At 39.1% G+C, this 13,287-nt stretch overlaps 1 protein-coding gene across 2 annotated transcripts in view; it reads left to right on the top strand.

Annotated features, from left to right (window-relative positions):
- Positions 1-13,287, top strand: part of ADAMTSL1 (ADAMTS like 1) — a 650,838-nt gene that overhangs the window by 386,487 nt on the left and 251,064 nt on the right. For both annotated transcript variants that reach the window (XM_060762426.2, XM_060762428.2), the window contains one exon: positions 11,431-11,476. In XM_060762426.2, the coding sequence (XP_060618409.2) occupies positions 11,431-11,476 (46 nt within the window). The remainder of the gene's footprint in view (positions 1-11,430; positions 11,477-13,287) is intronic.

Below are 13,287 nucleotides of genomic sequence, written 5' to 3'. Positions count from 1 at the left end.
AAGAACAGTGTCTTTTGTCAAAATAAGTGTCTTTTGCCAATAAAATAGTATTTATCTGCACAAGAAAGAAGTGGACTTTGCACAAACTATTTTTAGGGGGAAGTTCAGGTAGTGAAAAGTAGTCTAACATGCACACACACAGAGAATTTGTAATCTCTCTTAGATGGGGATTTTGTTGTGTTTGTGGAAATCCTTTAATTTTTATGCAAGAATGAAATGCCTGAAGATGTTTACATTTCTGTTCAACACCAGCCTTCTTTCTTTAGGAGTTTACATAACTGTAACATGTTCATTCATCTCTTGGTGGTCATTATTGTTGTGTGCCTTGAAGTTGTTTCCAATTTACAATGACCCTAAGGCTTCTAACTCTTATCACAAGTTTCTAAGGCGTAGAATGTGTGACTTTGCCAAGGTCATGTGGTTTTGTCATTGCCAAATTTCTGTAGACTATAGTTTTCTATTATTCCTCTATTTTCTCATTATTCTCCTACAAACAGATTAGTGGCAACTTTTCTGTCTTATGGGTCCATCCTATCTACTTTGGAGTAATAATGCACTTAAGATTCATCTACCTCATACTTCCTTTCTTAAGGATCCTCTCTTGTTACTTCCAAGTCTTGTTTTCCGTGACATTTATATTCAGTTCTTTTTTTTTTTAATGAATGCTTGTGATTTCCCTATTGCATGGTAGTTCAAGAACAGTAATTGTTTTATGGTTATTGGTAGTTCCCCAGAGTTTTATTGCTTAGAGAGGTGGATGATGGGTAAAAGGCTATGGTGGTAAAAGAGTGTGTATAAGAATCTGTATGTTGGTCACAGAAAAGTAATGTTTCCAAATACTGGTTGTTTTGAATCTCAGTTCAAACTTTCTGCTATACCTCAAGCTGCTGGTCTTTAAGACCAGATCTTAATTCTCTGAAATGACTGTCAGAAAGGGGATGGGGGGAGAGGTGCAGTGTTCAGTTCTTGGTAATGTTGGAAGTAAATTCAGTGCAGCTTTATTGACTTTTACGAGTGTGCTAGAATTACATTGATGTAATTTTGAGTGTGTTTCATCCCAAGGACATTTATTTGAAGCTGAGATCTACTTCTGCCTCCCACACAAAGGCTAGTATTTAGTTCATTTTCAACTCAGATAAACTATTTGCATCAGAACTGCTGACTCTCTAAAACCTGAGATTTGGGGAAATATTATTTATGCTAAAAGTATTAATTCCTAATAGTTTTTGGTCTCCTGCTTTACTGCTTCTCATCTTGCTCTCATTTTGGATCATTATCCTCTACTACATCCCATATGTAGGTCTTTGGCAGCCCAAAAGGTATGATTTGTGTTTTGATTTTCCTAGCCAGTTTGCTGACTCCAGTGACTACCATTGGCATTTGGCCAGCTGCTTGTTTATTTTGTTACCGTTACAAAAAATATATTCATAAGACATGGTTGGCTTTTCCCTCCCCCCACCTTACTCCTCCTCCTTTTTCTCCTTCTCCTGTTTAGATTACCAGTGGATGAAGGCATATCTACTCTTTGTCTGCTTTTTAAAAATAGCGTTTAAATGAATTGTTGAAGCAAAACAATCTCTGGGCTCATTTTCATGGTTTCAGAAAAACAGTTGAGTTCTTTCCATGATTTTTCTCACTAATATATATCTTGGACACTAGAAGGAGATGAAAGAGGTATATAAGTATCCCCAAATGCTGGTATTTTTTTAAAGCAGACAATTCCATATCCACTGGACATGGTTCAAGTAACTCGCACACAAGAGGAAGGAAAGTGTGCTGTCACAAAGCTTATCTAGTTAAGCTTAAGAAAAGCGTCCAACCTAAACAAGCTAAAGCTTCAACAGAATTCTCTTGTGGACTTCTTAAGCCTCCCCCCCCCCCCCCATACAGGTGACTAGTAATAGCTCTTCTTCAAATCCTATCTATAACTAAAGAGCACGGAGAATGCTACCATGGAATATATTTAAAGCCCTGCCAAAAAAAGCTTTAACTGAAAATATAGCCATGATAAACTAGCTATGTGAAGAGGTGTTGTTTTCAAATATTTGTATGGGAAATCACTCAAACATATTAACCTTATCAAAGCTTGGGAAAGCCACCTCTCTAGAAACCCAAAACTCTTCCAGCATGGGGCTGGCTCACACATGCTCACAGCAATGCAGGCTGGAGGCTGCAGGACCATGGAAAGCTCCACGCAAGTGATTTGGTTAACCAAGTGCTGGGGGTGGACTGGCAACTTCTGCTCCATCCAGGCCATAAAGCAAACAAGCTGGTTAACCAAGTGCTGGAGGTGGACTAGAAACTTCTGCTCCATCCACGCCATCAAGCAAGTAAGCTAGCTAACTTAATGCAGGAAGTGGACTGGCAACTTCTTCTCTGTCCAGGCCATAGTGCAAACAAGCTGGTTAACCAAGTTCTGGAGGTGGACTAGAAACTTCTGCTCCATCTAGGCCATCAAGCAAGCAAGCTAATGCTGGAAGTGGACTGGCAACTTCTTCTCTCTCCAGGCCACCAAGCAAGTGGGCTAGTTTGATGCTTTTATAGTTTTAACCTGGATTGTTTTAATTAATGTTGTTTAACATTGTTTTTAAATATTTGTATATTTTAAGTTGCTTTGAGTCTCCATATGGAGAAAAAAGTGGGATAAAAATAAACATATTGTCGAAGGCTTTCATGGCCAGAATCACTGGGATGTTGACAGTTTTTTCGGGCTGTATGGCCATATAGAACAGGAAATTAAAAACTTGGATGTTCCATTTCACCTTTTATTAGGCACCTTCACCAGAGAACTATCTCATTACTATTCTAAGCTCCTGTACTTTAGTTTGGCCCTCCTTCCGATAATCTCAATACTTTATGGCTAAGGGTATGGACAAGGGTATCCCCTCTGGCCCTGATCATTTGAATTTTGCACTTTCCATCATCTCCATTTAGGAATCATTGCACTTACTTGAGCCCAAACCCAGCTTCGACTTTTATTCCAGCCATAAGATTGTTTTATGATGATGTTTTGTGAGTGTGTTGTTTTTATTTTATTGATTTTAATGTGTTCTGTTTTTATCTGTAATCTTGGGCTTTTCCCCTTGTAAGCCATCCCGAGTCCCCTTGGGGAAATGGTGGCAGGGTATAAAAATACTTATTATTATTATGGCCATACAGCCATTACAAACGTATAACAATCCAAACATTATCATCATCATCTAAGTGCTGAACTGCAACATCCTCTCCAAGTGCTGGAGGTGGACTAGAAACTTCTGCTCCATCCAAGCCACCAAGCAAACAAGCTGGTTAACTAAGTGCTGGAGGTGGACTAGAAACTTCTTCTCCATCCAGGCCACATTATTAAGATCCATGCTGAGAGTAAAGAGACACAACCTCCGGCCCCAAACAAATAATGTATCATCTCCTGCCTAAGTTGTTCTCTGTCAAACACAGTGTCGCAGCAGTTATTGCACTCTGAATAGACCTTTGTGAAAACTATCTGTGTGCCATCCTATTTCAGATTGTACAATCACTATCTCTGAACCCAGTATCAGAAAATCAATCCTATATTTTAAATAGAAACATCACCCCCAGACTGAGCTTGTAGTCAGAGTCACACTGCTGGGAAGGGTATTGTTTGTTATTTGGAGTGATGATGTGTGGTTATTCTGAGCAACACCGGGCAGAGAATCACTTCTATATGGTTATATGCTTTTGTCTTTTAATTTTCTTTTAATTGCAGTTGTAGAGAAATATACAGTTGAAGAGAAACATCCAAAGTGTTTTTTTATTGTTATTTTCACCCCACCATCCCAAAACAATCACACATGAGTGTTGTAGATAAGGAAACTATCCAGGTAAACCTTCAGAATTCAGATTTTAAAAAAAAAGATCAAATACAGAGTTAAAATAATACAACTAAGGAAGACAGTGTTGTTCCTGCCCCTGAGCTATGGGCTTATGCTCAGTTCATTCATTGCCTGATTACACGATTGTTATTTTGAACTTCAGTTTTAATTAGCAGCAAATGCAATATAGATTGTATGTAATATCATCTTGAATCTATAATACATTGTGGCTGGTAGTGAAAAGTACGACACTCACTGGGTAATCTAGATCAGTTACCTGAAAGGTTCAGTTTCTTAGGAACCCTCAAAATGCCTTCTGTTACAAGGAGAAAAGTTGGCTGGAAGTAACAAAGAAAGGTTGAGAACAATGAAAGATTCAAGAAGATGAAATCATCATCATTAATTAAATTGTTACATTAACCCATACCAAAGTCTTGTACAGTACCTTTAAGCAGTGTGGGCATTGCAATGCAAAGCTAAAATATCCCCTTTAAAAATCCCAAAAGGTTTGTGCTTGTTGTGCTTTGTTAGTTTAATACTCAGCATCTTAAATTAAAAGAAGTCAGCTTACTCATGCGTGCAACTGCTTGGAAAAGAAACAGATCTTCTGTAACTCAAGCAGTATGTTGACCGTGCTATAGTTCAGAATGAATTTTCTTTTAAAAATAATGAAAAGTGCTTCGATTTTGTCAGAAACTGGGATGTTTAGGCTGTAATTTTCTGATCTGCAGATGGCCATCATTCTTCACTCTACCACATCTTGTTCACTTTTTATTCCTCTCAGCCCACATTGCTTGCAAAATTCCTATCCTGATCTGGAAACATTTTGTAGTCTCTTTGCACATGTTAAGGTGCCAGGTGGGGGCAAACAAAGCCCTATGTGTGAGGTGTTTTGCTTTTTACGCCTTTAATTATGCCTATATATCTGTATTCATTAGAGAACAGAGTAGACCTCCAAATGCCATTCAGGTGATACTTTGACTCATAATTAATTTGGAAAATGTTTTGATGTTCAGTTAAGAATGTTGTCAAATAAAGGGGTTTTAACTGCAAAATCATTGTAAGCTTATATGCAGAATTCTGAAATTCTGAAGCTACTTTATATTAGATAGGAATAGTAGTCCTTCTAGGGCCTAAAAACTCTAAAGGCACCAGATACCATCTGATCTTAGAAGATAAGTAGCCATGGTTAATATTTAGATGGACATCATCAATGATCACCAGGTACTGAAGGCTATACTGCAGAGGAAAAAGGTGGAAAAACACCTCTGAGTATTCCTGCCTTAGAAAACCATATGAAATCCATGGGGTAGCCATAAGTCGACAGGCGACATTTGTCCTTCTAGACCAGTTTTGTCTATTCTGATGAGCTGTGATGTGTCGAGACCTTGGTCAGAGGACTTTCATATTACGCACTGCTCACCTGGCCCACATAATCTTTTTAAGTGGAACCTGGGACTAGTTGCACTGAGGTATGGCCTTTCTAGCTTTATAGTTTGCAGTGGGAAACCATGATGTATATTTTGAAGCATGTAAAGCTTCTCTTGAGATGTCACGGAGCCAGAATGTACATTAAAAACCATACGGCAGCCAGTGATTCCAGTTTTTCGTTTTGGAAGCACAGTCCAACACTGACATGTTTATGTGTTAGAACCATATAAATGACCAAACACCATTGGCAACAATATAATATATTTTTTATGTTGCTCATGTGTTTGTTAGTTTTATTTCTCCTGCCTGAAGTAATGTCTCTGGAGAAACACCACCTGTTGCAGTTTATACTCTCCTAGTGCTTGAAATGGTTGACATGAAGGGCCTACTTCTATCTGCATAGTCATCAATCATCTATTGCATTATCAGGTGCTGAGTGTTATGTGTGAATCAACAAAGAAGTCAATATGGATAGAAACTAGTGCTTTGCAACAAGTTTGACTGAATCCTGAAGCAATTTGGCACCATTCTTCTCTGGAGCTCATATAATCATAGAAAAATAAGAGTTGGAAGAGACCCCAAGGGCCATCCAGTCCAACCTCCTGTCATGCAGGAAAATATAATCAAAGCATTCCTTACAAATGGCCATATATCTGTTTAAAAACCTTCAAATAAAGAACCCCCACTGCATTCCAAGGTAGTGTATTCTACTGTTGAACAGTTCTTACCATAAGGAAGTTATTTCTAATATTTAGGTGGGATCTGTTTTCCTGTAATTGGAATCCATTGCCTCACGATTTAGTTTCTAAGGCATCAGAATACAAGTGTGCTCCATCTTCAAGATGACTTCCTTTCAAATATATAAATATGGCTATCATGTCCTGTCTTAACTTTCTTTTCTCCAAACACAACATACCCAGTTCCCTAAGCTGCTTCCCCCCATAGAGCTTGGCTTTCAGACCTTTGATCATTTTAGTGACACTTCCCTGGACACCTTCCAGCTTGTCAATACTTTTTCTGAAGCATTGTGAACAGAACTGGACATAGTAGTCTAGGTAAGATCTGGCCAATCCAAAGTGATTCTCACTGAGCCAAAGGTTCAGATTCAAAAAATAAATAGGAAATAGGAAGACAGTGTGTGTCTACCATGACTGTACAAGGAAAACACAAAGGTGTTGTGGAGCTGGGGTTTGTTTCTTGAGAGCTGTAATGTACAATGTTTATAGAGAGGGGTTCAGTTAATTCAATGAAGATTTATAGACAGTTATAGAAATGTAGAATTGGAAGGGACCACAAGGACCATCTAATCCAACTTACCTTCCATGCAGAAATACAGTTATAGCAACCCCAAAAGATGTCCATCCAAACTCTGCTTAAAGAACTATAAAGATTGAGAACCCACCACTCTGAGTCCTTTTCAATGCAGAACATCTCTTACTGCAAAAAAGTTCTTCCTAAAGTTCAGGTAGAATCTCTGCTCTTGCCATTTGAATATATTTATTCATGTTCTAGTCTCTGGAGCAGCAGAAAATAAGCTGCATAGTCATCAATAGTCACCATCTTCTACAAGACATCACTTCAGAAATGTAAAGATTGCTGTCATACCCCCCTCTCAAGGCAAACATACCCAACTCCTTCAGTCATTTCTCAAAGTTCTTCTTCCCTCATATCTTTAGTTCTTTGCAGAAACAGTTAATAGCAGAACTGTGAAAGAGCTGTAGGCAAGGTTTGAATGGCTGTTGATTTTCATCTTGATTTGAACTCCCTCTTTTAACATCCCAGACTTTCAACTTCTTGTGCAGTTTGCTTTTCATGTTAACTTCTTTATCTGAGCAATACTTTACTTATGATTCTTTTGTTTTTGGAATAGGAAAACCTTGCCACACGTCACTCAATTGTACCCAGTTATTGGTGGATTATTGAATTTTCTTCTGAACTGTCTTTCTTGATTTGATCAACTTAGAAAATATACTCTCTAGTGGTTCTGCTGCTTGCCATTGATCTGCCAAGGAGCACATTTATTTTATTTACAAAGTGCATATATTATTACAATGCCCTTTAAATCATGTTTTGAAGCAAAGCAATTTTAAATTGCTCATTTAGTTGAGTAAGCAATTTAATTTTTCCTATGATTCCCTTGTTAGTTGAGTATATACAGTTTTCCCGTGGTATCTGGGGAAGGGGGATTGGTTCCAGGACCTCCTCATGGATACAAAAAACCTGTGGATGTTCAAATCGAATATTTAGTGAGAGAGGTTTATTTGCTGTGTTTACCTTTTTACTTGACATACATGGTCTCATTCCTATTCCCTTGGCTTGGTCAGCACACTGAGATTTTGCTTTCTCCTGAGAAGTATGGTTTGTGCCACACTCCACTCATTGAGATTCCTACTTGACAGGACAGTAAACCCAGATATTAAAAGAATAAGAGAGTGAATAGCAGTTTCCACTTTGTTTGCCTCCCCTTCTCCCATGTAGGTGCATGTTTTTCACCAGAGAAGGAAGCAATGGGGGAGGCACTGCCTGGCAGGCATGGAGAGTCAGATGTGCCACCTCTTGACAATGCTAGGAAAGCCGCCTCTCTGCCTCATAGTTAGGAAAGGAAGAAGGGGAGGCAATAAAAAGACAAGACTGGAATTGAAATTATTGTTTGGCAGAGAGAAGGAGGAGAATTAAAAAAAACAACCTATGTTGGCTTTTAGTGATCACAGCATTCCTGTGTTTACATACTATCTGTAATTTACTTCATTCATTTATTACCATTACATTTAAACATTTTCTATCCTAATCATAAAACACCTCTATAGCAGTGGTTCTTAACCTATGGGCCATGGACCGCAAGGACGAAAATCTGGTCCGCGAACCTCCTTCCTCTTTATTTTATTTCCACTCCTTTCACGCCACCTGCCACTCCTTCCCTGTTGCTGACTATGGCATATGTTCTGTATCAGAAATGAGAGCTGAGGTGGTCTATTCAATGCAATTTTCTGAATCAGCACCCCAAACTGAATCTAAAGTTGACCAAAAACTGATTCGTAACCCTTTTGGTACTAATGTTGGAGAGTGGTCCTTGGTCAAAGTGGTCCCTGGTCAAAAAAGGTTGGGAACCAATGCTCTATAGCAATTATAATGCAGATCTTTAGTTTCTCATCAGATTGTTTAAGTCATATAAGATAAAGCCAAATGGCGGCTACATGACCATAGGGAGAGTGAATTGTCAATAAGTCTTGGAGTTACACAAGATGATGGGAATAGGGGCTTCCACTATCATGAGTGTCCTATTTGATCCTAAAGAGCAGATGCAGGCAGGAGACAGAGGTGATCTCTGAGAAAAACAGAAGAGCTTTTCAATCACTACAGCCATTGTCTGGAACACTTTGAGTTGGCTGCAGATCCCAGGATTGTTGTCTGCCTTCACTGCAGGTAGAAAAGGAGCAAGGTGGACTATCAGGGTATCACAGCACCAGGACTCATCACACAATTATAGTGTTAGAGTTCACTTTACTGCCATGGCAATATCCTATGGAATCCTGGGTTTTGTAAAATGATGAGAAGACTAGAGTTTGCTAATGAGGCAGAACGTCAACAGAATGGGAAGAGAAAATGGAATGAAATTCTGCCACCCCCTAAGAAGTAACTCCTGTTGGAACAAAAAAAAGTTTTATTTTAAGGCACTAGTTAAAAAGGTGCTGAAACTATCTGTAGATCATAGGAATGGTAACCGATGGTAACCAAAGTATTTTTATTTTTTTTTGCATTATGGTAATTGTAAATTTGAAAGAACAAAGAACAGAGGAAATACCATGTTTGGATTGTCTCACTTTTTACGTCAGAGGTCCATTGTGAAATTTTATGACTCCGAATGTTCCAGCCTGCGCATTAGTCTGTGAGATGTGGTCCAGTTTCTATCCGAATTTGGAAGGGACGGGTTCTTCAAGCATTGTTACCTTCTATTAGCATGAGATTGCTTTGCAATCAGCTACATTGGTATGCAAAAGCTGTCGTTTGTTCAAGGAAAATGATCAGTGGGAGACAGCTGAATCAAAAAGAAACCTGAGAAAGAAACTAGAGGCTATTATGTTAGGCTATAAAGCAAATATTTCTGTTCAGCCACATCTTTTGGCTATCCAGCAGGGTTATGAATTTTAGCTCCCATGCTCATCTTTCAGAGATGCTAATCAAATTCTCTTTCCGAATGAAGATCTAAAGCAGGGGAGATGACCTGCATCCCTAGGGCTGCATGGAGGCTTTGGCCTAGTTTCAAAAGCCATCCTCATGCAGTCGGTTCAGAATTCTAGCAGCCTGATGGATGTAGAGGAAGTAGAAAAAAGAGCAAAAAGAAGGTGCCTGAAAGAGCGAAAAGGGGGTGGCTCTTTAAACATCTCTCCTCGGTCTTGCCTTCCATTGTCTTCAGGCTTTATTGCTGATTGCATGTAGCCCATGCTTGCTCGCTCTTTCTCCTTCTCTCTCAATTGTGCTTTCACTCTCCTATGTGTTCATATATATACACACATATAGGTTTAAATATGTGTGTATATATTATTAGTTAGTTATATACTTATTATTTAGTTCTGATTGGAGTAAACCCATCGGATCCATTGGCTTTATCTACCTGGTGAGTCATCATTCAAAAGTTAATTAAATGGATTGACTTTAGCTAGGATTGGCCAACAGGTTGCCATCCAAAATATGTATGCACATGCAAGAGAGAGGTGATTAACAAGCAATTGAAAAATATAAGCAAAATTACTTCCAACTTCTTCAGTTGCTAATGATGAAAGACACAGAGAGATTACATTCACGCAACCACACATACACAGACATCTATGATTGGGTTGCTGTGCGTTTTCCTGGCTGTATGGCCATGTTTCAGAAGCATTCTCTCCTGACGTTTCTACCACATCTATAGCAGGCATCCTCAGAAGTCAGGTCTGTTGGAAACTAGGCAAGTGAGGTTTATATATGTGTAGAATGTCCAGGCTGGGAGAAAGAACTCTTATCTGTTTGAGGGAAGTGTGAATGTTGCAATTGGACACCTTGATTAGCATTTAATGGCCTTGCAGCTTCAAAGCCTGGCTGGTTGCTGCCTGGAGGAGCCTTTGCTGGGAGGTGTTAGCTGCCCCTGATTGATTCTCTGGAATTTGCTAAGTGTTTGTTTTTGTTTTTGTTTTTTTGGGTTTTTTTTTAGTGTTGCTCTTTATATACAGTCCTGATATTAGAGGGTTTTTAAAATACTGGTAAGGCAGATTTTTTTCATTGTCGTGGTTTTCTCCTTCCTGTTTAAATTGTCCATGTGTTTTTTGCCCAGCTCCCAACAAAGGATCCCCCAGGCAGCAATCAGTCAGGCTTTGAAGCTGCGGGGCCATTAAATACTAATTAAGGTGGCCAATTGCAACATTTACACTTACACCAGAGTTCTTTCTCCCACCCTGGACATTCCACAGATATATAAACCTCACTTGCCTAGTTTCCAACAAACCTCACAACCTCTGAGGATGCCTTCCATAGATGTGGGCAAAATGTCAGGAGATAATGCTTCTGGAACATGGCCATACAGCTCAGAAAACCCACAGCAACTCAGTGATTCTGGCCATGAAAGCCTTCAACAACATCTATTTATCTATCTTTCTGTCTATCTTTTTAACTAATTTGATAACTTTGAGAATTGGTATGTGGTTTTTTTTTTAATCACAATGTAGGCTTATAGATAACACTTCTTTAGGTCAATATACCTAGATATTTAACACACTTCTGAGTGTTTGTTCTTTCAGTACTCTTGTTCAATCACTGATAAATTTTGAGTCCCTGAAGTGCCACAATCACATAAAGCATGTACTATCATCATTGCGCAAAGGTGATACAATATTTGAAGACCTTTGAGAGTGAACAATTTTCAAGCGGAGTCAATTTCAGAGAGGTGATGACATTGTCAGACAAATTATGGGGCTTGTTTCATCTATTTTATTACACTGGGAAGTAAAATATATCACAAAGGAAGTATATCTAATGGCTTTCAACTGTTTGAATGGTCTTGTATCTGGTTTGGGCAACTAGTAAAACATAAATTGAGGAAATTATGCTTTGTTTTGAGCTTTTTGATTCTTTGAGCATGTAGTGAATTACTCGGAATAATATGTAACATGCTTTTCTTTTCTTTTTGTGGATACAGGAGCTGTGAAGGACGAAATATTAGATACAGAACATGCAGCAATGTGGTAGGTGAAGACTGATTACATTTCAGTACTATTGCAGTCGGTTGAGACACGTGGGTTATGTTTTAGGATAATAAATAAAATTTTAAAAAATCAACAGAAAGTGCTTCGTAAGTTGAAAAAAGTACATTAATAACACCAAGATATGGAAGGCCCAACTAGAACAATAGAGTTTTAAAATTGGAAGAGACCACAAGGGCCTTCTAGTCCAGCCCTCTGCCATGCAGGCATAGACAACTAAGGCACTCTTGAAAGATGACTATTCAGCCTTTGTTTAAAGAGTCCATCAATTGAGAGTCCATCATCTTTCAAGGCAATTCATTCCTCTATCAAGCTGTTCTGCAAGTAAAAGCAAAACCTATTTTCTTGCCATTTAAATCCATGGGTTTATGTTCTGCTATGAAGCAGCATAAAACAAGCTTGTCCCATTTTCTATATTAAGTAAGGGTAAAGGTTTCCCCTTGACATTGAGTCTAGTCCTGTCCAACTCTGAAGGGTGGTGCTCATCTCCATTTCCAGGTCGAAGAGCCAGTGCTGTCCATAGACACCTCCAAGGTCATGTGGCCTACATGACTGCATGGAGCGCCGTTACCTTCCCACTGGAGCAGTACCTCACATTTGCATGTTTTCAAACTGCTAGGTTGGCAGAAGCAGGGGCTAACAACAGGAGCTCACCCCACTCCCCAGATTTGAACCGTCGACCTTTCAGTCAGCAAGTTCAACAGCTTACTAGTTTAACCCACTCTGCACTGGGGGCTCCATTTTCTACATTACAGCCTTTCATAGATTTAAAGAGAGCTATCATGTCTCAATATTCTCTAAGCAAAGCATAACCTCATTAGGCTTGGTGTCTCATATTGTTAATAACCTTACTATCCACAGTATTCCAGGTGACCAAAGCAGAATAGTGGTCCTACTATTCCCATTGAACTAGATCACTCTTATATGTGATTTTTTACCATAATAATGACAATGTCAGGACAGCATTATTTTCGCCATACAGGAGGTGTACTCACATATCCTTATGGGGGAATTGATTTATCTCATTTTAAAGAGAATCAGAAGAAGGGATGATTCCTTACTTGTGTTTCCTTTCCCATATTTCCACCAACATTTTTACACATTTTAAAAAATTGTTCTGTCAAAAGAAGTGACCTAAGTAAGCCAGTTTTTATTTTCCCAGTCATTCAGCAAGGTGGCTGTGATTCTATGAAGAGTTTGGGAAAGTTACATTTTAGATGATGATCCTCAGAGCCCCCAACCAAAAATGTTACTTTCCCGAGCTCTACATCTCATTTAAGTTACTTGATGCCACCTTATTGTCTGCAGGATTTCACTGGGACGTATATCTGTCATTGTAAGTCTTCCTTTAGTCTGAATATGTGTTGTCGTGATTGACACCAACCAGAGTAATATATGATATATAAAGCTGCCTGCTGCTTTGTAGATTGTCTTCCAGCTGCGAGGCACTTATGCTGCACCAGGACATTGAAGGGAGGAAGGAGGTTAATTTGTGTCTGTTCAGAGATATGCTGTAGCTCTGTGGCACATGACCTGGGAGGAAAGAAAGAGACACTGTCCAAAGCTGATGGGCTTCAAATTACTCTCCCAGCTTTGTTTTGGTTTGCACAAGAGCAGGCACAGCACGCTGGCCCTGCGGCTCTCTGCTACTTCCAGCACCGAAAGGAAGTGGGGTGTTATAAGATGCCCGGGCTTTTTTGCATGGGTTTGTTATTGCTGGATCACCCTGCTGGGAAACTGGGATTACACTGAACTTGAAGCCCATCTTTATAGGAACTGATGAACTTTTCCAG

This window comes from Anolis sagrei, chromosome 2 (assembly GCF_037176765.1).
Source record: "Anolis sagrei isolate rAnoSag1 chromosome 2, rAnoSag1.mat, whole genome shotgun sequence".
Taxonomy (NCBI): domain Eukaryota; kingdom Metazoa; phylum Chordata; class Lepidosauria; order Squamata; family Dactyloidae; genus Anolis; species Anolis sagrei.
This window is presented reverse-complemented; position numbering and strand designations above follow the sequence as displayed.